The sequence below is a fragment of the Schistocerca cancellata genome, chromosome 6 (assembly GCF_023864275.1).
Source record: "Schistocerca cancellata isolate TAMUIC-IGC-003103 chromosome 6, iqSchCanc2.1, whole genome shotgun sequence".
In the NCBI taxonomy this organism is placed as follows: domain Eukaryota; kingdom Metazoa; phylum Arthropoda; class Insecta; order Orthoptera; family Acrididae; genus Schistocerca; species Schistocerca cancellata.
Window position 1 is genome coordinate 191,416,408 of NC_064631.1, and position 27,906 is coordinate 191,444,313.

Here is a 27,906-nt window from a genome sequence, read left to right on the forward strand (position 1 = left end):
TTCAGGGACAGCTCCGAGCCACCATTCCACTGTCTCCAAACTATCACCATATGCAACATCAGTGGCGTCAAGCGACAGCTCATTGGAGGGCAGAATTGAGGTCTGTTTTTTTCTGATGAAAGCTGGTTGTGCCTCGGTACCAGATGAGGGCCTGCCACCAACCTGTTTGTGTGTTAGACATTTTGCACCTACACCTGGAGCTATGGTCTGGGGTGAAATGACGTATGACAGTAGGAGCATTCTCGTCGTTAACTCACACATCCCGACTGCAGATTTCTACGTCAGTCTGGTGATTCGACCTGTTGAGCTGCCATTCGTGAACAGCATTCCAAGGGGTGTTTTCCAGCAGGATAACTTTCGCCCACACACCGCTGTTGTGACCCAACATGCCCTACAGGGTGTCGACATATTGTCTCGGCCTGCTCCATCAGCAGATATGTCTCCAATCGAGCACATATGGAACATCATCGGACGAAAAGTCCAACGTCAACTGTACTGACCGACCAAGCCCAACAGGCATTTAATTCCACCGCACAAACTCACATGCGGCACCTGTACAGAAAAGTACATGTGCGTTGCATGCTTGCATTCAACTTTCTGACGGTTACGCTGGTTACTGTACGAAGGTAATCCCAAAAGTAAAGTCTCCTATTTTTTTTTATAAGTACAGAACTCTGTTTGTGTGGCAGTTGGTCACACTGTTATGAAGAGTGCTTCACGCGCTATGTGTAAACATGCACACGCCGCGCTGAGGCGCTCAGTCTTGGCTTGACAGCCGTTGAGAATGGAGCTCCCGTTGGATGTTACCGCCAAGTGCGAATTGCGCGCAGTTATTCCGTTTTTGAACGCAAAGGGCACTGCGATGATTGAAATCAAATGGCTCAAATGGGTCTGAGCACTATGGGACTCAACTTCTGAGGTCATTAGTCCCCTAGAACTTAGAACTACTTAAACCTAACTAACCTAAGGACATCACACACATCCATGCCCGAAGCAGGATTCGAAGCTGCGACCGTAGCGGTCTCGCGGTTCCAGACTGCAGCGTCTAGAACCGCACGGCCACTTCGGCCGGCCTGATTGAAATCCATCGCCAATTGACGGAAGTGTATGGTGAATCGTGCATGGCTGTCAAAAATGTTCCTGAGTTGTGTAGAGAGTTTGCAGCTGGTCGGACCGAAATTCACGACGAACAAAGGAGCGAGAGACCGTCAATTTCTGAGGAGACAGTGTTGAAGGTTGAGCAAAGCATGCGGTGGGTCACCCTGGATGATCTCTGCACGATGGTTCCTGAGATTTCCCGAAGCACCGCTCACAAAATTTTAACGGAAACATTGAATTACCGAAAGGCGTGCGCAAGATGGCTGCCACGCATGCTGACTGAGGACTACACGAGGCAACGAGTTGGTGCTTCCCACGCGTTTCTTCACCGCCTTGCAGCCGGACAACTTTCTGGACTCAACTGTCACGGGTGACGAAACCTGGCCATACCACTTTACACCTGAGACCGAGCAACAATCACGCCAGTGGCGGCATCCTTCATCGCCAAAGCCGCGGAAATTCAAACAAACACAGTCTGCCGGTAAAGTCATGTTACCGTTTATTGGGGTCGGAAAGGGGTATTGTTGGTCGACTTTATGCCCACTGGGACCACAATTAATGCTGACAGGTAGTGTGAGACTCTGAAAAAACTCAAACGGGCAATTCAGAATCGGAGAAGAGGAATGTTGAGCAAGGGCGTACACATTCTCCATGACAACGCTCGTCCACACATCGCTCGGCAAACCGTTGCTCTCCTGCAACAGTTTCAGTGGAACATAATCACCCAACCACCCTATAGTCCTGACTTGGCGCCCGGTGACTATCACCTGTTCCCTAAGTTAAAAGAACATTTGGCCGGAAAGCGATTCAGCTCCGACGACGAGGCGAAAGAAGAGATTCATAACTTTCTGAACAGCATGGCGGCGAGCTGGTATGACATGGGCATCCAAAAACTGCCACAGCGTCTACAAAAATGCATCGATAGAAATGGTGATTATGTCGAAAAATAGCTAAATGTTCAAGCTGTAAACTGATGTAAACCATTGTAGAAATAAACAGGTATATGTACTTATAAAAAATAGGAGACCTTACTTTTGGGATTACCCTCGTACCAGCGTTCCACATTTTCAATGGCTTATTTCGCGCTTCCATTAACTTATGATCTTGTTGCAATGTTAATCACTTAAATATGTTTCCTAACAAAAATGTCTCCCCAGAAATTCATTACTGTACATTAATTATTTTGGAGTGTCGCGATTTTTTCTGTCATTATACAAGAAAACTTTGGTAGTGCTAGAGCAGACTGTGGAAAACAATCAAGACGAAAACAAAGATAGTGGTGGGATTACTCTAATTAACATCGAGGGGTGAGTAAAGTAGTACCAAGCCCCGCTCACGGAGATGAGAAAGGTATTTATACAAGGAATGTTAAATGTGGCAGAAGTAACCGAAAATCCGAGTGCACGATGTACAAAATAATTTATCTGCCCCTACCAATGTCGGTCGATTTATGCAACACGCAATGTATTACTGGTCTTCAAAAACCACGCGCAAGATTTTCATATTATTTCACCCTCGCTACGCGAAAACTATTAGTCTTACAGAAAAAAATGAACATGACATTTTTCTACGGAATTAAATTTTGTACTGCGGCACGTTTTCGCTAAAGGCCGTAGTTTTCGAGATATTCAAGAAAAACGTGCAAAAGTGACCTTTAGACGCACCTCTGCTCCCACACTCAGCCACGACCGGTCAGGATTTCTAGTATATTTGCGACAGCACGAAATATTTCCCATATTCGACATTTTTGATCTTCACTGACTGGCCATATTACCCCGCCGGCTTAGTCAACCAATTACACGTTGTAAAACTTTCGTTTGTGTAAATATTAGCTAGCAATTTAGTGAATTTTAACATCATAAAATAAACAATTACATCACTATATTCGTCAGTCCTTCTGACTACGAAGCTACTGTCCTCGTAAGGGTTAAGTTTGGATCGAATTGTCAACGTAATTAGTTCTGCGTGACTTTTAAGAAAGTCGTTTTCGTTTCATTAGCTTCACGGGCACGCTGACTATGCTGGTGGCGCAATAGTCCAATCAATCGAGACCACAGGTCGAATGTTGCGAATAGTTTGTGTAGATGGAAAGTTTTGTACGTTGGTAGGAGGGAGTGCCACGAACAACATACTAGAAATCTTGATTGGTGAGGGATGAGTGTGGGAGTGGAGATGCGTTTGAAGGAAACTTTTGTATGTTTTTCTTGAATAACTCGCAAACCGTGGCCTCCAGTGGAAACGTATGCCAGTACAAAATTTAACTACATTAAATTTCCTACAAAAAGATTCTGTTCATTTAGCGAGCGAGAGAATATGAAACTCTCATGCATTGTTTTTGAAGGCCTGGTATAACATTATGGATTGCATAAAACGACATCGGTAGGGGCAGCTAAATCACCGTGCGTAACGTCGCAAGTAATTTGTAAAACTTTGAGGCATATGACAATTAGGAAAAAACCGGTTTCAGGTGGAATAAACTTAGAATTAATAAAGCCAGGTCCTATAGTTTTGTGTGACATCTCGGTACAATTGTGTAACAAGTGTCTGTAAGGGGACCAGGAACCTAAGGAATGGAAGAGGTCCGTTACTGCTTCGTTCTGCAAAAACAGGAATAGGCAGGACTGTGGAAATTACCGGGGCCTACGTGTGATACCATCACTATCACTATTATACGAGACAACCTTAAAAGAAAGAAAACAGATGGAGACTACAATACGTGAAGAACAGAATGGTTTTAGATGAGGATGCTTACGTACTGATGGAATATTCACATTACGGAACCTAACAGAGGAGAGAACTGTCAGAGGGACAGAGGCCTATTTAATCTTCGTGGATTTGCAGAGGGCCTGTGATATGGTGCCATAAAACAGTCTGTGGACAATTAGTATGAAGAATAGTGGCGTGTCAACTATTCTCAACAGAGCAGTTAATAGTTCTATACGGACTGCGTGAGTGATAAAGTAGGAAAGTCAGTGTCACCGGAGTTCACTATTATAAAAGGGATACGCCAAGGGTGTTTTACAGCACAGGCGCTATTTAAAACCCATGGGAGGCCCTCTGTGGGGGCCGGCCGATGAGGCCGAGCGGTTCTAGGCGCTTTAGTCCGGAACCGCGCGATGCTACGGTCGCAGGTTCGAATCCTGCCTAGGGCATGGATGTGTGTGCTGTCCTTAGGTTAGTTAGGTTTAAGTAGTTCTAAGTTCTAGGGGACTGATGACCTCAGATGCTAAGTCCCATAGTGGTCAGAGCCATTTGAACCAACCCTCTGTGGGACGAAATCTTGTACACATTTCTCTACGCTGATGACCACGTCGTCCTAGCAGGACACCAGGATGATGCTGAGTACATGCTTCGACAATTAAAAGATGAGTTTGAAAGATGGAGCCTCACAATTAGCTTAACAAGAACCGAATATCTGAAGGTTGGCGATGATGCCTTAGAGGATTTGGAGATGGAGCCAGTAAGATCAGTGGATTTAAGTCTTAAGTTTCTCAGGGTCATGATATCATGAAAAGCAAAAAATGAAGATGACGTAAGTAACAAAACAGAGCAGGACAAGAGGCCCTTACGACAAGGTGGTCCTTTGGAATAACAAAATAACACAAAAGGACTAAACAGGTGATAACACCTCTACGTACGGAGAAGAAACGCGGGCAATAAACAAGTGTCAGAAGGAAGTTGCCTTCGCTAGAGATGGACTTTGGGAGCAAAGTTGCGGTATCTCTAAGCTGGACTGTGTACCAAACATCAACATAAGACAGTATATGTGAAGAACAGAATAGTTTTAGATCAGGGCTCTTATGTATTGATGGAATATTCACATTACGGAATCCAACAGAAAAGAGAACTGTCAGTGGGGCAGAGACCTATTTAGTCTTTTAGGATTTGCAGAAGGCCTATGATATGGTGCCACAAAACAGTCTGTGGTATTCCGATAAATCAAAAAACCAACTTCATAGAGCTGAAACGTCTGAAATGGTATGGGTATCCAGAAACGAAGGACGACTGCCGACGGCCAAAGAGAGAGTGGAAGTAAACCCAGCGCAAAGAAGAAACATGGACGACACTGGAGGATCCGTAGACGAGAGGTCCGGGACACGACGGATGCGAGAGGACTGCAAGAAGGAGACTGGCAGGATCGGAGGAAGTGGAGTTCGGGGAACGAGAAGAGGAGTCAGTCACAGAATATTCGCAAGATGATGATGATAAAAGTATGTGCCTTATTACAGTATCTGAATAATCTAAATCTACCCTAACTGACATCGTGTAAGACGCTGCTGTAGTAAAAGTCCCCCCCCCCCCGGTTGAATAAAAATATCTTTGGTACCCAGTCATACTTGCTTTCACTTATTCTCCCCTATGCCAGGCAATTCCAGCTTCCTCATCATCTGCCAGTTCTTCCAGTTCTTACTACTGCTAGCGACAGAGTTGATCCTCGAATCGCAGCAGAGAATATTAAGCGCGTATCTTGATTTTCGTCTCTCCTAAGCCTCCGATGTACGACAGCAAAAAATTTTCAAATGTGTGTGAAATTTTATGGGACTTAACTGCTAAGGTCATCAGTCCCTAAGCTTACACACTATCCTAAGGACAAACACAGACCCATGCCCGAGGGAGGACTCGAACCTCCGCCGGGACCAGCCACGTAGTCCATGACTGCTGCGCCTGAGACCGCTCGGCTAATCCCGCGCGGCTGGACGACAACTAAAGCACAATTCATTATCCGTATCTCTACATACTGGTGGGCAAAACTTACGGAAATAAGTAACTTTCGCATGACGTGCAACTGCCAAGTAAAACATCTCGATGATACTTGAACCATACATAGAAAGAACTACTTCAGTATAACACAGAAGATAATAGGCGGTAATACGTAAAAATACGAACAGAAATGACACTTTTATGCAGAAACAATGATTACACTGAAGTCAGTATAATTTATGAAGGTCTCCTGGACATTACAAAAAGTGTTCACCACTTAGGCAGTACATTCTCTGCAACAAGCTCCCACGCTGGCTGTAAAGTCAGTAAGGAGTTCTCGTGATAGGGCGTTCTATTTCTACACGAACGCGGTTGACTGTTACTGGATGATGATGACGATTACGTGTTTAAAGGGACTAAACTACTGGGTCAGCAGTCCCTCTATTTCAGAAGAGGAACAACGTAAAAAGGTAAAAACCGAAAAAAATAGGGGCTTAACCGCTCTAACTATATAAGCATGTTTGAAAAAGAGCGAAACAGTAGTTGTAACATGATAGGTAAAAGAAAGTAGAAATAACTCACGCATCATCTTACAGGAGAGTCTACAGGCACAACAAGCTGAGAGGGAAAGAAAGTAACCTGCAGTCGCATGGGGCTACCCGCCACAGGGGGAGGCAACCATCGCCCCCCCCCCCCTACAACCACCCATAGTGGAGGAGTATTATAGTTAAGTGCAAAATCCGCTCTCCCTCAGGAAATGCAACGCTTTGGTGGTGGCCCGAGTACGCAGCAAATTGGCCAGCAGGGCGCACTCGATAAGAACATGCGCTGTCGTCAGTAGCCTACGGCAGCTGCAGTGAGGAGAATCCTCCCAAGGCAGAACGAACTCGTGGCTGAGTCGTGTGTAGTTGATGTGTAGCCGGCACAACACAATGGAACGATTCCGAGAGTCCTGGTACGATATATGCCACACCTTAGTGGACCATTCAACCGCTCTCAACTTGTTTTGAGACGTTGTAGCCTGCCATTCCGGTTCCCAGAGCCTCAAAATGTTGCGTCGAAGTTATAATCGTAAGTCGATACCTGGCATTCCAACGTCAGTTCACTTTCTGTAACCGAGTCTTTAGCTAGAGGGTCGGAGAGTTTATTTCCTGGAGTGCCTATAAGTCTCGGTGTCCAGATGAGGTCACTGTCTTTCCATAGCTGCAGAGGTCAACCTGTTGGTCCTGGATGTTGGGGCGACAAAAAGATTTTTGGGATAGCACAGAGATATCCCTTTTAAACAAGTCATGGTGTCGCTACAGAAGGGAAAGTTCGTCATGGCCAAGGATTTGATGTAAAGCAAAGCCTGAGATATGGCAACCAACACCGCAGCGTATGCAAAAGCGGATTTTGCGTGTGGGAAAGCGTAACCAACCCTGTTGTTGACTTTCAATCCGGCCGTGTAGATGCATACCGAATTAGAATAATCGTGGAGGACTGAACGAAACAGGTGTCCGAGAAGGGTAGGATCAGTATCCTTCTTGGGGCCACAAAAGAGGTCCATCCATATCACAGGAAAGGGGAAAGATCAAGGGGGGTGAATTGTTGAGAGGAAGCTCTACGAACACTAATGGAGACTTTTGGAGGTCCTTTAGCAAAGTATCGAGTTGAATCATGTGGTCTACCCAGTTTTGGGCGATGCGCAAACAGCCTGAACTTCTGGTTGTGGAACAGAGTTGAGTGACGTGGGTGAGTAGGCATCTGACACATTGTGACTGTGTCATTTTCCAGAAACTGCTGCCCTGCACCGGTGGGACACTGCCTTCCACCAGCAGGCTTTCAACAGGGCTTGTACAGAAGGCCCCGATTACCAACTGAACGCCAGTGTGCTGAACAGATCCAGTAAGCTGGATCTTAGGCAACACATTCGTAATCCAAACGGGATGAAATCAGCACTTTGTAAAATCCCAGAAGAACTATGTGGTCCGCAACCCACAAGGAGTGACTAAGAAAACGGAGAGCATTCAGCTTCTTCATACAAGTTGCCTTGAGCTGGCAGACATGCAGCAGCCAAGTTACCTTCTGGTCAAATAAAATACCTGCGAATTGAAAAGTTTCAACAACTTCCAGTAACTGGTCACCTAGATAAATTTCTGCGTGCTGGTGCACAGTTCAGAGACGGCAAAAACGCACAAATCGGGATTTTGTAGGAGAAAATTGATGGCCGTTATTCGGGGCCTAGTACTCCCCAGCCAGCACCCTGAAGTTGGCCCTCAACGGTGAACAGCGATGCAGAGGCACATATCGGACAAAGATCATCCACATACAGAGATGGTGGGGTCCACCGCAATTTATTATACCATTGATGGCGATAGCGAACTGCGTCACACTCAGAAACAATCCTTGAGGGATCCAGTTCCCTGCATATATTGGTTGCTGACAGTCGAACCTATTTGGACCCGCAGAAATTGGAGGGATGGAAAAATGGATAAACTACCCCAGAGACACCACTCATGCAATATAGATAGGATGTGATGTCGCCAGATGGTATTGCATGCCTTTTGTAGGTCAAAGAATTCTGCAATCGAATGTTGGCGTCGGGCAAAAGCATTGTGCACTGCAGATTGCAGGCGAAACAGGTGATCCGTGGTGAACCAGAAAGTCCAAAACCTACTTTGGAATCGCGATGTATCCCCTCCAGCTTCAAGGCGCCAACAAATATGGCGGTTGACCATTCATTCGAATAGCTCATACAGCCCATTCGTCAGAGAGATTGTCCAGTAGTTGGTTAAAATATGTGGGTCCTTTCCCAGTTTCAGGACTTGAATAATAATACACTCCCGCCACTGGGAAGAAAATTCTGCTTCCCACCAAATACGATTAAAAAGCCCGACGATGTGTTTCATGCTGTCGACACGAAGATGTTTTTAGCATTTGGTTGTGGATTTTGTCAGCTCCAGGGGCCATATCTCGACACTCTGCGAAAGTACTGCAAAGCTCCCATTCCCCAAAAGGGACTTTGTATGGTAGAAAGGCATGTGCATGGAAGGAGAGTGGGAGGCGCTCAGTAAGGTATTTCCGGGTCAGGATATGAGGATGGTAATTACTGCAAGTGGACACTTCAGCGAAGAGTGCCGCAAAACATTCGGCAAGTACTGCAGGATCAGTGCAGAGATGCCAGGATGCCAGGAATCACCGTAGATGGTGGATGGCTGCAAATGCGATTTGTGCATTTTTGCCGGCTCTGGACTGTGCACCAGCACCCATAAATTTATCTAGGTGACCAGTTACTTGAAGATGTTGAAACTTTTCAGTTCGCAGGTATTTTATGTGACCAGAAGGTAACTTGGCTGCTGCATGTCTGCCAGCTCAAGGCAACTTGTATGAAGAAGCTGAATGCCCTCCGTTTTCTTAGTCACTCCTCGTGGGTCGCGGACCACACAGCTCTTCTGAGATGTTACAAAGCGCTGGTTTTATCCCGTTTGGACTATGGATGTGTTGCTTATGGGTCTGCACCACCGCCAATACTGAGCTTTCTGGATCCTGTTCACCACACTGGCGTTCAGTTGGCAATGGGGGCCTTCTGTACCAGCCCTGTCGAAAGCCTGCTGGTGAAAGCCAGTGTCCCGCTGGTGCAGGATAGACGACAGCAATTTCTGGCAAATTACACAGTCACAATGTGTCAGATGTCTACTCACGCATGTCACTATACTCTGTTCCACAACCAGCAGTTCAGGCTGTTTGCGCATCGACCAAAACTTGGTAGACCACCTGCTATCCAACGCCATACTCTACTGAAGGACCTCTAAAAGTCTCCATTTGTGTTCCTAGAGCTTCCTCTCAACAATTCATTCCCCTTGATCTTTCCCCTTTCCTGTGATATGGATGGACCTCTTTTGTGGCCCCAAGAAGGGTACTGATCCAACTCTTTTCCGACTCCTGTTTCGTTCAGTCCTCCACACTTGGGACGATAGGGTGTGGGGTCACATAGAGAATGCGTATTGCTCCCAACACTCCTGCTCCTTTTCTTTATTAAAAACCGCGTTTTCGCCCGGATCTCTTAAATGCTATCAAATTATCCATAGAGGGGTGGCACTTGCGCCGTTGAAGCGCCCTGTGACGCTCCCTGATAGCTGTGGCTACATCTTCAGACTACCATGGCACCGGTGGGAATCGAGATGAGCCAGAGGAGTGGAGTAACATTGCTGCTGCAGCTTGAATAATAGTATAAATAGTACCCTGTACCACTTTGTTGATATCTGTCGCATGACTGGCTGCAAAAAGTGGCTGTAAACGAGAAAGCCTGCCAGTCAGCTTTCTGAAGCGACCAGCGTGGAGCATATTCCAGTTGTCCGTGACTGGGGAGGGAGAGAACGATAGGAAAATGGTCGCTGTCACAAAGATTGCCATGGACGTGCCACTGAATCAGGGGTAAGATACTCAGGTTGCGAACTGTGAGATCAATAGCCGAGTATGTTCGTGGGTGCACTGAAATGTGTTGTAGTTCCAGTGATGAGCAGGCAGATGTCCAATTCCGAAAGGAGGCGTTCTATTACCCAGAGTCTATGAGACACAGTGTCGCCACCCCCCCCCCCCCCCCAGAGGATTAAGGGCATTAAAGTCCCCGATTATGACGAAGGGGGGAGATAGCTGTACCACTAACTCTAACAGCTCGTGATAATGGAAAGGTCCGTCTGGGGTAGATAAACATGAATTGTCGTATCTCCCCTCATCACCAGGTGTCACCAGATCTTAATATTAATGATCCTTTGTGGTCTACTTTGGAGAGACGGTTGCGTAATCGATCCATCTCCATCATCGTTACCAGAACGTACCACTGTACCCGTGGTCTACGGGTAGCGTCTTTGATTCATAATCAAAAACGGGTTCGATCCCCGCCACTGCCTAAATTTTGATAAATAATCAGCATTGGCGGCCGAAGACTTCCGACATAAGAAGTCAGCCTCATTCTGTCAACGGTCTTGTCAAAGAGGGCGGAGGAGCGGACAGAGGTTCAGGGCACTCTCTTGTCCTAGGGGTGGGAAATTGCCCCTAAAGGCGGAAGAATCAGCAATGATCAACATGAGGATGCAGAAGGCAATGGAAACCACTGCATTAAAGACCCGTAACGTGTATCCACGGGACATGTGGCCTGTATTTGAAGAAGTGTCATGATGATCTCTCCATTGGCAAAAGATTCCGGAATAGTCCCCCATTCGGATCTCCGCGAGGGGACTGCCAAGGGGGAGGTTACCATGAGAAAAAGATTGAATAATCAACGAAAGGATAACGTTCTACGAGTCGGGGCGTGGAATGTCAGAAGCTTGAACGTGGTAGGGAAACTAGAAAATCTGAAAAGGGAAATGCAAAGGCTCAATCTAGATATAGTAGGGGTCAGTGAAGTGAAGTGGAAGGAAGACAAGGATTTCTGGTCAGATGAGTATCGGGTAATATCAACAGCAGCAGAAAATGGTATAACAGGTGTAGGATTCGTTATGAATAGGAAGGTAGGGCAGAGGGTGTGTTACTGTGAACAGTTCAGTGACCGGGTTGTTCTAATCAGAATCGACAGCAGACCAACACCGACAACGATAGTTCAGGTATACATGCCGGCGTCGCAAGCTGAAGATGAACAGATAGAGAAAGTGTATGAGGATATTGAAAGCGTAATGCAGTATGTAAAGGGGGACGAAAATCTAATAGTCATGGGCGACTGGAATGCAGTTGTAGGGGAAGGAGTAGAAGAAAAGGTTACAGGAGAATATGGGCTTGGGACAAGGAATGAAAGAGGAGAAAGACTAATTGAGTTCTGTAACAAGTTTCAGCTAGTAATAGCGAATACCCTGTTCAAGAATCACAAGAGGAGGAGGTATACTTGGAAAAGGCCGGGAGATACGGGAAGATTTCAATTAGATTATATCATGGTCAGACAGAGATTCCGAAATCAGATACTGGATTGGAAGGCGTACCCAGGAGCAGATATAGACTCAGATCACAATATAGTAGTGATGAAGAGTAGGCTGTTGTTCAAGACATTAGTCAGGAAGAATCAATACGCAAAGAAGTGGGATACGGAAGTACTAAGGAATGACGAGTTACGTTTGAAGTTCTCTAACGCTATAGATACAGCAATAAGGAATAGCGCAGTAGGCAGTACAGTTGAAGAGGAATGGACATCTCTAAAAAGGGCCATCACAGAAGTTGGGAAGGAAAACATAGGTACAAAGAAGGTAGCTGCGAAGAAACCAAGGGTAACGAAAGAAATACTTCAGTTGATTGATGAAAGGAGGAAGTACAAACATGTTCCGGGAAAATCAGGAATACAGAAATACAAGTCGCTTAGGAATGAAATAAATAGGAAGTGCAGGGAAGCTAAGACGAAATGGCTGCAGGAAAAATGTGAAGACATCGAAAAAGATATGATTGTCGGAAGGACAGACTCAGCATACAGGAAAGTCAAAACAACCTTTGGTGACATTAAAAGCAACGGTGGTAACATAAAGAGTACAACGAGAATTCCACTGTTTAATGCAGAGGAGAGAGCAGATAGGTGGAAAGAATACATTGAAAGCCTCTATGAGGGTGAAGATTTGTTTGATGTGATAGAAGAAGAAACAGGAGTCGATTTAGAAGAGATAGGGGATCCAGTATTAGAATCGGAATTTAAAAGAGCTTTGGATGACTTACGGTCAAATAAGACAGAAGGGATAGATAACATTCCATCAGAATTTCTAAAATCATTGGGGGAAGTGGCTACAAAACGACTATTCACGTTGGTGTGTAGAATATATGAGTCTGGCGATATACCATCTGACTTTCGGAAAAGCATCATCCACACAATTCCGAAGACGGCAAGAGCTGACAAGTGCGAGAATTATCGCACAATCATCTTAACAGATCATGCATCGAAGCTGCTTACAAGAATAATATACAGAAGAATGGAAAAGAAAATTGAGAATGCGCTTGGTGACGATCAGTTTGGCTTTAGGAAAAGTAAAGAACGAAGTGCTAAGGGTGTAAGACAAGGCTGTAGCCTTTCGCCTCTACTATTCAATCTGTACATCGAGGAAGCAATGCTGGAAATAAAAGATAGGTTCAGGAGTGGAATTAAAATACAAGGTGAAAAGATATCAATGATACGTTTCGCTGATGACATTGCTATCCTGAGTGAAAGTGAAGAAGAATTAAATGATCTGCTGAACGGAATGAACAGTCTAATGAGTACACAGTATGGTTTGAGAGTAAATCGGAGAAAAACGAAGGTAATGAGAAGTAGTAGAAATGAGAACAACGAGAAAGTTAACATCAGGATTGATCGTCACGAAGTCAATGAAGTTAAAGAATTCTGCTACCTAGGCAGTAAAATAACCAATGACGGACGGAGCAAGGAGGACATCAAAAGCAGACTCGCTATGACAAAAAAGGCATTTCTGGGCAAGAGAAGTCTACTAATATCAAATACCGGCCTTAATTTGAGGAAAAAATTTCTGAGGATGTACGTCTGGAGTACAGCATTGTATGGTAGTGAAACATGACTGTGGGAAAATCGGAACAGAAGAGAATCGAAGCATTTGAGATGTGTTGCTACAGACGAATGTTGAAAATTAGGTGGACTGATAAGGTAAGGAATGAGGAGGTTCTACGCAGAATCAGAGAGGAAGAGAATGTGTGGAAAACACTGATAAGGAGAAGGGACAGGATGATAGGACATCTGCTAAGACATGAGGGAATGACTTCCATGGTACTAGAGGGAGCTGTAGAGGGCAAAAACTGTAGAGGAAGACAGAGATTGGAATACGTCAAGCTAATAATTGTGGACGTAGGTTGCAAGTGCTACTCTGAGATGAAGAGGTTAGCACAGGAAAGGAATTCGTGGCGGGTCGCATCAAACCAGTCAGTAGACAAAAAACCACTGTTTAGCAAGAAGAATGGTATTATATTCCTTTGAAAACCTTACGGAACCTGTATTAATCCATTCTGAGACAGCTGGAAGCTATTTTGAATGCCAGATGGTTTCCTACGCCGTATTGGGCATGGTAATACGTTTTTGGTTTTTTCACATTTCCGTTGAACGCCTGTATAATCCTCACTGCTGTCACGGCCCCAGACTATTTAACTATCACAAAGATATAATAAAACATATTGTATAGGTTCATCCAGTAATTCTCAGGCAGACCCAAACGGCCCAGCGACCTATATCTCTAACGTCGATCAGTTGTAGAATTTTGGAACACGTATTATGTTCGAGAACAATGACTTTTCTGGAGACTAGAAATCTACTCTGTAGGAATCAGCATGTGTTTCGAAAAAGACGATCGTGTGAAACTAAGCTCGCACTATTCGTCCACGAGACTCAGAGGGCCATAGACACGGGTTCACAGGTAGATGCCGTGTTTCTAGACTTCCGCAAGGCGTTCGATACAGTTCTCCACAGTTGTTTAATGAACAAAGTAAGAGCATACAGACTATCAGACCAATTGTGTGATTGGATTGAAGAGTTCCTAGATAAAAGATCGCAGCATGTCATTCTCAATGGAGAGAAGTCTTCCGAAGTAACAGTGATTTCAGGTGTGCCGCAGGGGAGTGTCGTAGGACCGTTGCTATTCACAATAAACATAAATAACCTTGTGGATGACATCGGAAGTTCACTGAGGCTTTTTGCGGATGATGCTGTGGTATATCGAGAGGTTGTAACAATGGAAAATTGTACTGAAATGCAGGAGGATCTGCAGCGAATTGACGCATGGTGCAGAGAATAGCAATTGAATCTCAATGTAGACAAGTGTAATGTGCTGCGAATACATAGAAAGAAAGACCCCTTATCATTTAGCTACAATATAGGTCAGCAACTGGAAGCAGTTAATGCCATAAATTATCTGGGAGTACGCATTAGGAGTGATTAAAAATTGAATGATCATATAAAGTTGATCGTCGGTAAAGCAGATGCCAGACTGAGATTCATTGGAAGAATCCTATGGAAATGCAATTCGAAAACAAAGGAAGTAGGTTACAGTACGCTTGTTCGCCCACTGCTTGAATACTGCTCAGCACTGTGGGATGCGTACCAGATAGGGTTGATAGAAGAGATAGAGAAGATCCAACGGAGAGCAGCGCTCTTCCTTACAGGATCATTTAGTAATCGCGAAAGCGTTACGGAGATGATAGATATACTCCAGTGGAAGACTCTGCAGGAGAGACGCTCAGTAGCTCGGTACGGGCTTTTGTTGAAGTTTCGAGAACATACCTTCACCGAGGAGTCAAGCAGTATATTGCTCCCTCCTACGTATATCTCGCGAAGAGACCACGAGGATAAAATCAGAGGGATTAGAGCCCACACAGAGGCATACCGACAATCCTTCTTTCCACGAGCAATACGAGACTGGAACAGAAGGGAGAACCGATAGAGGTACTCAAGGTACCCTCCGCCACACACCGTCAGGTGGCTTGCGGAGTATGGATGTAGATGTAGAGTGCACGGCAAGGGAAGGTGCAGCCAGCGATAAACAGCACGAACGGGTAAACACTAGCAGTGAAGCCCCAGGCCTTGTAGGGCGAGTAGGAATATTCCACTCCGGATCCTTACACGGGAGAGGAAACCGATGTAAGCCCAGACCGACAGAATGTTCTTGAAGACGGGAAAAGAAGCTAGGGGAAAGCGCGTGCAAGGTACTGTGTCCGAGCTGGACAGGCCTTCAGGAGCAGCGAAAGGCAGAGTCGGCACAGAAGTTGAAGAAAGCACAAGTGGGCGCAACACCGAGCTGCTTCGACAGGGTAGCAGCCGCTACGGATGGGACGACAAAGACTCCGGCCACGAGAAGACGGTGGTACTCGGGTGGATGCAATTGCAACTGTTAGATAATTAGCAACTTTACCTTTTCATCTGAATACAGGGTTATTACAAATGATTGAAGCGATTTCACAGCTCTACAATAACTTTATTATTTGAGATATTTTCACAATGCTTTGCACACACATACAAAAACTGAAAAAGTTTTTTTAGGCATTCACAAATGTTCGATATGTTTCCCTTTAGTGATTCGGCAGACATCAAGCCGATAATCAAGTTCCTCCCACACTCGGCGCAACATGTCCCCATCAATGAGTTCGAAAGCATCGTTGATGCGAGCTCGCAGTTCTGGCACGTTTCTAGGTAGAGGAGGTCTAAACACTGAATCTTTCACATAACCCCACAGAAAGGAATCGCATGGGGTTAAGTCGGGAGAGCGTGGAGGCCATGACATGAATTGCTGATCACCACCACGACCGATCCATCGGTTTTCCAATCTTCTGTTTAAGAAATGCCGAACATCATGATGGAAGTGCGGTGGAGCACCATCCTGTTGAAAGATGAAGTCGGCGCTGTCGGTCTCCAGTTGTGGCATGAGCCAATTTTCCGCGGGCTACGCGTGAAACTTGACCGCACGCGTTCAACCGTTTCTTCGCTCACTGCAGGCCGACCCGTTGGTTTCCCCTTACAGAGGCATCCAGAAGCTTTAAACTGCGCATACCATCGCCGAATGGAGTTAGCAGTTGGTGGATCTTTGTTGAACTTCGTCCTGAAGTGTCGTTGCACTGTTATGACTGACTGATGTGAGTGCATTTCAAGCACGACATACGCTTTCTCGGCTCCTGTCGCCATTTTGTCTCACTGCGCTCTCGAGCGCTCTGACGGCAGAAACCTGAAGTGCGGCTTCAGCCGAACAAAACTTTATGAGTTTTTCTACGTATCTGTAGTGTGTCGTGACCATATGTCAATGAATGGAGCTACAGTGAATTTATGAAATCGATTCAATCATTTGTAATAGCCCTGTAGTATTGAACAGAGACAGCCTGTCTCTGTCTAATGTAGTTGTCGTATAGAGTTTCACTTGTCAGTAGGAACAAGTCACTGTTCAGTACTTGTCTCCTAGTTAGTGCGAATTACGCTAAGGTGCCAGTGATTGAATAGTCAGGCCGAGGACCAGTGGTTCAGCAGTTAGCAGAACAAGTTGTAGCAAAGACACTTGTCCCTGTCGGCAGTGATAAAGTACGAGAAGAATCCTGGTTGAGCCTGTAGGAACTTGTAAGAAACTCTTTACAGAAGAAAGGGTAAAGGGCCTGACGTCCCAGATCTCTTTTACGTTAACAGTCAAATTAATTGGTTTAAGGGAGACCAGTGCTGCTTGCATCCCATCTTAATCCCTTTGTGATAAGAACTTGTCAGTTGGACCTAATTGCCTACACTGCCTTAAGGAGCCAAGGAGATTCTTCCTCTCTCATCTCCGTTATAAAGGTTCGCAGTGTCGTTAACGTCCTCACTGGGCCACACAGGCCACACCAACACTACATTGGAAACCTGGACCTCCTAACAACCCTACCACAACAAAGGTCAAAAACTAATTATGATTGTAGTGTTGCTCACGCTGCTAAATATTGCATTTTCGGTCAACAACAAAAATATTATGTGGCAGGTGTCATTAGAGCACAGTTAATAAAGTCATTTCATGAAATAATGAATAAACTAGGCACTCATCTTTCCGTGTTTCCCACGCTGGTCTCGTTGTGAACTCATGGCTCAATCGTGAAAAATCTAGGTAGTGATGATTCCAAGCTCGGATGCAAGGAGGCCTAAGTGTTATTCTGTGATATTTAAAAGTTTTATAGATGTGTTTCATAAACCATTCTTGAAGATTAAACTTTTGCAAGTTAGCACAATGGTGATGTAAAAAAGTAATCAGCACTCCGAATTTTTAAGTTACACTTCTTTTTTATTACTTTTGTTGCAATATCACGTAACTCACAAAACATCACTTCACAATATAAAACATACTTGAAAATATCTTCCTCACTGTTAAAGTTCACATTTTTTAAACTAACTACAATTTGCGTCTTTCCAACATGACGTCCAAGACTTGACTCTTCAATAACCGCTTACGCGCCCAAAAATCAGAGTTACAAGTACGTCAAAGATAATAGTGACAAAAGAAAGAATTCACATAAGAATGATATCATTGCAATATAAACATATCGATGTATCAAAGTACCCCTACATTAATGAAATAAAATCTGAATGTTGTCTCAGAAATATGTTAACTACTTTACAGAAATACAGTAGAATATTGCTGGTATCGAGAGGTTCAGGTGAGCTGCATCAAAGTACCTCTACATTAATGAAATCAAATCTGAATGTTGTCTCAGAAATATGTTAACTACACTCCTGGAAATGGAAAAAAGAACACATTGACACCGGTGTGTCAGACCCACCATACTTGCTCCGGACACTGCGAGAGGGCTGTACAAGCAATGATCACACGCACGGCACAGCGGACACACCAGGAACCGCGGTGTTGGCCGTCGAATGGCGCTAGCTGCGCAGCATTTGTGCACCGCCGCCGTCAGTGTCAGCCAGTTTGCCGTGGCATACGGAGCTCCATCGCAGTCTTTAACACTGGTAGCATGCCGCGACAGCGTGGACGTGAACCGTATGTGCAGTTGACGGACTTTGAGCGAGGGCGTATAGCGGGCATGCGGGAGGCCGGATGGACGTACCGCCGAATTGCTCAACACGTGGGGCGTGAGGTCTCCACAGTACATCGATGTTGTCGCCAGTGGCCGGCGGAAGGTGCACGTGCCCGTCGACCTGGGACCGGACCGCAGCGACGCACGGATGCACGCCAAGACCGTAGGATCCTACGCAGTGCCGTAGGGGACCTCACCGCCACTTCCCAGCAAATTAGGGACACTGTTGCTCCTGGGGTATCGGCGAGGACCCTGTCCCCCATTGAGCATGTTTGGGACTGGATGAAGCGTCGTCTCACGCGGTCTGCACGTCCAGCACGAACGCTGGTCCAACTGAGGCGCCAGGTGGAAATGGCATGGCAAGCCGTTCCACAGGACTACATCCAGCATCTCTACGATCGTCTCCATGGGAGAATAGCAGCCTGCATTGCTGCGAAAGGTGGATATACACTGTACTAGTGCCGACATTGTGCATGCTCTGTTGCCTGTGTCTATGTGCCTGTGGTTCTGTCAGTGTGATCCTGTGATGTATCTGACCCCAGGAATGTGTCAATAAAGTTTCCCCTTCCTGGGACAATGAATTCACGGTGTTCTTATTTCAATTTCCAGGAGTGTACTTTACAGAAATACAGCAGAATATTGCTGGTATCGAAAGGTTGAGGTGAGCTGCCGTAATGGTTACGTAATTCAAGTACCATTACAACCTGTGCCGGGACACGACACTGTGCAGTCTATCTCCTCACTTGAATATGCTACTATGGCTAATTTCGAGATCGTCGCAATTTCTTTTATTCTTCAGAATTTACTGATGAAGAGAAGGAACGAAGATCTGATAAGAGGGGATGCACACTTTAACAGATTGGCGTCTATTTAGTTACTTCCTCTTTTTCATTTTTCGCAGCGCATCCTCTAATTCCGTCATCTTTATTCTGTCTACAGATCTCCCTTCCCAAGTACTCAATATTCCGTTACAAAAGACAATTAGTTGGATTCAGATCCCGGCCAACATAATGTTTCGAACTGTCAAGAAGTATCGCAATTGGGCACAATTTGCTTATTCAGTATTGTACACTAATGGCCATAAATAATCGGTTGGCAGATAAGATACGCACCTGCGCAGAATCTCCTTCGCAGTTTGCACACACATACGGGGTTTGTCCATAAAATACGTATAAAAGTTGAATAATAACTTTATTTTACAATTATTCAGGTATCACAATATGGTCTCCTTCAAAGTACTCGCCCTGAGACGCGATACACTTCTGCCAACGCTGTTTCCACTGTTGATAACATTGCTGAAAGTCTTCAGTTGTGATGTTGTTCAGTTGCCATGTCGTTTACGCATTGATGGCTTCCAATACTCCCAAGTGCCGCCCCCGAAGCATCATTTTGCATTTAGGGAACATGAAGAAGTCACACGGGGCTAAATCTGGTGAATAAGGCGGGTGGTCTGTCACGGTGATTGAGCTTCGGGCCAAAAACTCGCGCACAACGAGCGACGTGTGAGCGGGCGCATTGTCGTGATGAAGGATCCACCTGCCCTCTTTTGCCAACTCCGGTCGAACTCGGGCCACACGAGCTCTGAGACGTGTCAGAACTTCAACGTTCACCCTGTGGCCGGGAGGGACAAATTCCTTGTGAACACTGCCCCTAGAATCAAAGAAAACAATCAACATTGTCTTCACATTGAACCTTGATTTTCGCGACTTTTTTGTTCTCGGTTCTCCTGCTAGTTTCCATTCCTTGAGATTTGAGCTCCACATCGTATTCGTAAAACCAGGACTCGTCTCCAGTGATGACTCGGTTGAGAAAGTCCCCTCGTTCCTCTGCTTCCAACCAATCCTCACAGCACTCAACCCTCTTTGCTTTCTGTTCTGGCGTCAAGAGCTTCGGTACGATTTTCGCACACAATTTCTTCATTTCAAATTTTGGTGTCAGGATTTCGTGAACGTATGTTTTGGGGATTGACAGCTCGTCAGCAATCATTCTGACTGTCAATCTACGGTCTTTAAGAAGACAAGGCCGAATTCGTTCAACATTTGCATCAGAACTCGATGTCGACGGGCGTCCTGGGCGAGGGTCATCGTTGACTTCTTCTCGGCCATCCCGGAACCTTTTTAACCACTTGTTCACGGTTCGTTCCTTCAGAGAATTGTCTCCGTAAACCTGTTTTAAATGGCTCTGAGCACTATGGGACTTAACATCTATGGTCATCAGTCCCCTAGAACTTAGAACTACTTAAACCTAACTAACCTAAGGACATCACACAACACCCAGTCATCACGAGGCAGAGAAAATCCCTGACCCCGCCGGGAATCGAACCCGGGAACCCGGGCGCGGGAAGCGAGAACGCTACCGCACGACCACGAGCTGCGGACTAAACCTGTTTCAAGCACTCAAAAATCTCACGGCCATTCTTGCCTAGCTTTGCAAGAAACTTGATGTTGACGCGCTGTTCCTCAATCAGAGAGAGCTCCATGCCGACTGCAGGTGAAAACGGGTAACTGTCAACAAGCTGCTGCACACTCCCACCTTCACGTAGAGTGCTCTGACTCGAACTGAGCGTTGATGGGATTGATTACAGCAGTAGTCCCACCTGGCGGTGACTGCAACTTGTAACATAAAGGCTTGAAATGTCCCCTTAGAAAAATTAATGAATTACTGTGCTTATAAACCCCTTACGTTATTTGATTTTCAAACAGCTGAGCAGAACTGAACGTATACAGACATTTCGCTCTTTACCTATTCTGATCAACACTAAACTGACACACAATATTTTTAGCGCAACGCAATCTGACTTTGAAAAATCCCTACAAAAGAATGGCCCTGACTAACAATAACCTATACCTTTCATGAATCACTTACCTCACAAAAATCTTCGTTACTCGAACTACTGCAATACAGCGAGCGTCACTAATGCCAGCTAAATAAAAGATTCTAACTACTGAAGGGACTAACTACTGATAGGCGTAGTTAACAAAATGAAAGATTTTGATAAAGAACAAATAATGTATTTACCTTAATACTGTTCAAAAGTCATAATATATATAGCAGTTCATGACATCCAGTCTTACAAGTTTACTGTCTCTGATGGACACACGTCCAGATCATCTGCTCTCAAAACTCCGGCATTTCTCTCCCCACATCCACCACTGCTGGCGGCTCACCTCCAACTGCGCAACGCTACGCGCTGTTAACAGCTAACAGCCCAACACTACAATAGCGAATATTACAACAATGCCACCCAGCCACAGACTGCACACAGTACAGCCAGTAGAGATGGGCAAACTAAAACACGCAACTGTTTCGAAACAAATGAAACAGTACAATGTAATGTTTCGATACGCTGTTTCGAAACAGTGAAACCTACACATTTTATCATCTTGAATGTCTACTGTATAAGTATGTCCATATAAATACAAATGAGATGCGAGAGTGCTAATCATATCGCAGAAAGTATGAATCTATCACTTAGGCGTCTTGGCAGTTTCGTATTTCATGCAGCTAATGCGCTGCTTTCGTCTCGTGTGACTTTCATAGTTTTCAATTGGCTGAGGACAGCCATAGCTGACGACAGAAGAACCACCACGAACGGAACTGGAGGTGGGAGGAAACTGCAGAAACAACGGATATGCTACTGGGATTCCCACATTCCGTTAGTATAGGTAATATACCCATCCTGATAATTTACATGCACACAAAGGGAATCGTTGTGGATAATAGGCACAGTGACTATAGACTCACAAATAATTCGAATAAATAACATAATATAACAGAAAAATTTTTGTGTTTCAAGGTGTTTGAACCGTTACTATAAATTCATCATGCTTCCCAGCCCTTCTCGTTCACCATTACACTATCAGTGATACGTCAAACAGATTGCTTGCAATTATACCTACATCAAATTTATGTATATGTTTAATAACTGTCACTCTACGCCTTTTTTTATTAAAAATGTTGTAGGCTTACTTGCGTTTCTTAATATGGTTACTGTACATGAACAGAAAAGCGTATGTTATAAAAAATTTTCACATATTTATTATTTTGAATGTGAATAGTATGCGTTGTTTTATTGTTTGGTTAGAGTTTATGAAGCAGATGTTACGCCATTTCGGAATAGGACAGTCAGCTAGAAACGAAGCTTTATTTTAGGATATCTTAAGTTTCATGCTATTGCTTCTCAAAAAGATTTCGACACTCTTGAAAGTGTTTCAGAAAGTGGTATGTTGTGTTTCAGTCCGACACAGAGCGGAATGAAACATCACTGTTTCGATACAATTAGTCCGTTCCAAGCACAGGTGGACTGAAACAACCTTATTTTGAAACAAAGATACAGTTTCTGTGTCTGGCTCGAGATCGAATCTGGTCCGGTTATACGAGACACCACTGTTTCGAAACAGTGAACCACAGCCGTTCCGAAACACTGAAACAGTTCCAGATATCAATACACTGTATCGAAACATAGAAACAGTGGCCAAGTCTAACAGCCAGTGATTTTCGTACAGAGCGCTACGTGGCGATGGCGTTACCAATATAAGAACCTATTAAACAGCTTACTTACAAGACATTATTCAACTTTTATACGTATTTTCCGGACAAACTTCGTATATTAGTGATCTTCCTCTTTGTTCGCAGTCGCCACCTCAGACCCTGGCCGCAGGGGGAGCGGTGTGACGACTTCGTCTCCACTATGCAGCACCCTTTCGTCAGCAGGACGAGGGAAGCAAGCGGCGGCGGCAGTAGCAGCTCGCTCACCTGCTGGGAGCGCGCGGCCATCTGGTTCTCGACCAGTGCCCTGGCGGGCTGGCCTCGCAGGAAGTCCAGCATCTCGCGGGAGGACGCCCCCGCCGGCAGGCCCATGTGGCGCGCCAGCCGCCACGAGCGGTCCGCCACCGGGCTGTTGAGCGCTGCCGCGAACGTCACGCCGCTCTGGCAGATCACCTTGTGGAACAGGCCTGCGCACACGCGCCAGATTTCAGCTCAGTGTGTCGGCGAAAAATTTTTTCTTTATTGTGATTTTAAACACCTTATACAAAGTCGGGCTGTCAGCAGCACAATACGCCGCTCTTCAGCCTTGAGTTTGACAACAAGTAGTACATAAAGGTGGCACAGAGAAGACAGTAAAAACGGTGGGCAAAAAATGTAGACACTAAAAATCGAAAAAACATGGAGCCGTTCACGCTGGACGAGAAACATCACTAACACTAGGCGACACGGTGCACAGAACATGGATGATGGCGACGGCATGTGAACGGTGGTGGCGTGACGGCGAACAACACTACACACAAACGAAGGCACACACACGAAACACTGACGGCGATGATCTCCGGTGCGCGAATGTTCACTGACCGTGTACGAGTCCGGGGACCTGCCAAGAGAGGAGGAGGAGGAGGAGGAGGAGGAGGAAGGGTAAGGGGAATGGGAGAGGGGAGAGCAGAGATGCCATGGGCAGAGGAGAGTGGGTGAGGGAGGAAGGGGGAGGGGAATCCCGGGGGAAGAGGGGAGGAGGGAGGGGGGAAAGGAAAGAGAAGGGAAGGGAAGGGAGGGAGGGAGGGTGCCTAAAGGAAAGGACACAGGAAGTGGGGGGGAGGATCAAAGTTGCTAGGAGGGGTAGATGGAGGGGAGGAGGACATCATCAGGGAGGGGGAGCTGGCGGAAGCCACCTTGGGAAAGGGTAAGGAGGGTGGAGAGATGGAGACCGGGTGGGACGTGGGAATACAGGCGCGGCAGCGGGCGGGGGTGGGAGAGGATCGGAGAGACTAGCGGGTGAGGAGGATCAAGTTTACAGGAGGTTCAACGATAATAGAGGAAAGGTGCCTAATATGAGACACACTTTTGTAAACCCATTTGAAAGACCTAAAAGTAAATGCAATTGTATTTTTTATGGTGGTAATAAGATCTTGCATTATTTAATTTTATCATACAATTATCGTATTTGCAATAATAAACAACCTTTCAGAGTAGTTATTAAATCTTCTCAAACAAGGCATTTCGTAGAAATGAGATCAAGGTTTCCAAATACGAGGGCTATCCACAAAGTACATTACGTTTTCGTTTGCGTCCGTTAGGGGCGGAGCTAGCGCGGCCATCATGGTGTCATGGCATTCCTCCGCTCAGTCGGCATCCTGCCGTGCTAGTGAGAGGTTCGTGCTGTACTCCGTTGAGTTACTGTGACAGTTTGAAATGTCAGCCTTAATTGAAAACGCTGCGAAGTGTGAAGTGCGTGCTGCAATAAGGTTTCTGACTGCAAAAAAGTGTACACCGATAGAAATCTATCGGCAGCTTTGTGAAGTGTATGGGGACAACATAATCACTGAAGGTGGAGTGCGTCAATGGGTCATAGAATTTAAAAATGGCCGAACTAACGTTCACGACGAAGAGCGAAGTGGAAGACCCGGCATAGTGACTGCCGAATTTGTCGAAAAAGTCGATGCCGCGGGCCGTGAAAACCGTAATTTCACAATAACGGAACTCTCTATGAGTTTTCCACAAATTTCACGAAGTTTGTTGCACGAAATGATTACCGAAAAGCTTGGTTACCACAAGTTTTGTGCAAGATGGATACCAAAAATCTTGACAGAGATTCACAAAAATCAGCGAATGGCTGCAGCGTTAACGTTTTTGGACGCTTACGAGAAAGATGGCGACTCATTACTCGATCGCATCGTTACTGGTGACGAAACATGGGTTAAGCATGTGAACTGCGAGACAAAAGTGCAGTCAATGCAGTGGGGGCACACAAATTCCCCCCAAAAACCCAAGAAATGCACGCAGACAATGTCAGCAAGGAAGGTGATGGCGACAGATGGGACAGAAAAGGTGTGATTTTTGTGGATTTTCTGGAAAGAGGCACTACAATAAACTCTCAAAGGTATTGCCAAACTCTGCACAACCTCAGAAGAGCAATACAAAACAAGCGCAGGGGAAAGTTGGGCTCAAAGATCTTACTGATTCACGACAATGCCCGGGCCCACACGGCAAAAGCCACTCGCGAAGTTCTCGAATCTTTTAAGTGGGAGTTGTTTCCTCATCCGCCGTACAGTCCCGACCTGGCACCGAGCGACTTCCACTTATTCCCAGCAATGAATGGCTATGCAGCGTTTTGATGACGACGCACAGCTTCAAGAAGAGGTAACCACGTGGTTGAAGGCGCAGGCGGCCGAATTTTACGACGAAGGAATTTCCAAGCTCGTCCATCGCTACGATAAGTGCCTTAATTTACATGGCAACTACGTTGAAAAGTAGTATTTAAGTGTGGCTTTCATCTGTATATAATAAAAAAAATTTCCAATACTTTATTTATTTTTAATTCAAAAGCGTAATGTACTTTGTGGATAGCCTTCGTATGAGACAGTAATAATATTTTGCTGTAATTATTTTATTACATAATAATGACACATGAAAATAAAATTTTTACATGTTCATTCATTTCTGTTATCCTTCACTCATTTCACACTACTTAGGTTTATATTTACGGCATCCGGGGCAAACAAAATTGTCTTCTGTGACACCGCAATCTTCGTGAGCCAAGCGATAACATTTCGTGCACTGGCCCATTTCTCCCCGTGTTTGCCTTCAGAAAAGCGCCCAGTACAGAACAGACACTCTGCATTATCGTCATCACTGCTGTCTGAATCCCCACTGCCATCAAGATGGACATCGGATGCCGAGTCACTAGGTGATTCTTCTGCTTTAGGTCTACGATTGGAAGATTTTTCACTCTTCCCCCCAAATAACTTTCTCGCTGCTTTCTCAGCCTCAGCCTCTGATTTCTTCTGTTTAGATTCTTGCAATTGCTTCACATAAGGAGTTGAAGTTAGTAACGCAGCAGACCACGAACGCGATGTTTGACCTATTTGACTAACTCCAGGTGGTTTTGGGATGTGTGGGAGAGGTCTCATGTCTGCCGGGCTGACAGCTTGACCATCACCATTAGTAGTTTCATTTTCGTTTTTGGCACCTCTTTCTTGAAGAGCGTTAGCATGGCGATGAATTGAAAATTCATGTTCCCTAAAGATGTTTCTGTTGCATGGGATGAGACCTGTTTTTCTGAAGGCACTCACAGATGCTTCCATTGTTGCTGCTCTGTTGTAAGCTGCCCAAATAACTTGGATATTAATAATGGGGTGATAACACAACCTGGGTTACTTGCCAACCACGTTTCTATCTCTTGGGAGTAGTAGGTTTTCAAAGGCCCCATAAATCCGACGTCAAGTGGCTGCATTTTATGCGTTGAGTGACAACATGAACATTGTTTTCACGTGCTTTATCTAACATATCGAGATTCTTTGTGTGGGAATAATGCCCATCAAGAATCAAAATGACAGGGTCATTAGAAGATGGCTTTACACTCACCAAATGATCAAACCACTGAGTAAAAATGTGAGTTTGTGTCCAGCCACTTGGATGACAAGCTGATATTGATCCTGCAGGTGCACCATCCATCAAGTTCCAGAAAACATTTCAATTGCTGATCATAAGACTAGTCAAAGTAATCCCTGTTTATCATAATTTAATCGAATTAAAATAAACGCAGTTGCCAAAATTTTACTACAATAAATGATAAAATATTGTTATCTCATGATAGCATTGCGTAAATTACATATAAAAAGTCGTGAGAGAACGAGTTCCCCCAATATGCGATAGGCATCGTAATATTCGACACTGTCGCGTATTTGGATCCCCATACTATCGCATATCAGGAATTTCGCCATATTACACAAAGAATCACGTACTTGCTAACAACGTTCGTTGGAAAATGAACCTAATTGTCAGTAATTATAGGTAATACCGTTACAAATAACAACAATAAAAGAGTGCAGTAATATCCACTCACCTCTAAGTTGAAACATTGTCTCAACACCGATGTCGCAAAAACTTCAAACACAAGAAATTTTGTATCAACCTCTACGTACTGTGTCCGGCTCAACTATGGCTTCCTACACTCTGTGTCGTCGTCTGGCACACAATAGACGTGTTTAAGGAACTCTCCACCAGAGTGCAACCCCTAACATGAGCACAGTTGTGGTGTCTCATATTAGGGAACTGTCGCATAATAGGCACCTTTCCTCAACTCTTTAGCAAGAAGGTCGCAGAAAAATAAATATTAAGAGAAGACAAAACATATCTATGTTCTTAAAATTAGCAACAAATGATTTAATATCTGTAAAATTATAATAAGAACTGTACAGAGTTATTCATACACTAAAGCGCCAAAGAAACTGGTATAGGTATGCTCATTCAAATTCAGAGATACGTAAACAGGCAAAATACGGCGCTGCGGTCGGAAATGTCTATATAAGACGACAAGTGTCTGGCGCAGTTGTTAGATCGGTTACTGCTGCTACAATAGCAGGTTATCAAGATTTACCTGAGTTTGAACGTGTTATGGTCGGCGCACGAGTGATGGGACACAGCATCTCCCAGCCAGCGATGAAGTGGGGATTTCCCCGGACGACCATTTCAAGAGTGTACCGTTAATATCAGGAATCCAGTGAAACATCAAATCACCGACATCGCTGCGGCCGGAAAAAAATCATGCAAGAATGGGACCAGCGACGACTGAAGAGAACCGTTCAACGTGACAAAAGTGCAATCCTTTCGCAAATTGCTGCAGATTTCAATGCT

General features: G+C 45.1%; 1 protein-coding gene across 1 annotated transcript in view; it reads right to left on the reverse strand.

Moving 5' to 3' along the window:
- LOC126088242 (esterase E4-like) overlaps positions 1 to 27,906 on the reverse strand; it is a 450,967-nt gene that overhangs the window by 152,506 nt on the left and 270,555 nt on the right. The window contains exon 5 of the mRNA XM_049906372.1: positions 23,035 to 23,234. Coding sequence (XP_049762329.1) covers positions 23,035 to 23,234 — 200 coding nt within the window. The remainder of the gene's footprint in view (positions 1 to 23,034; positions 23,235 to 27,906) is intronic.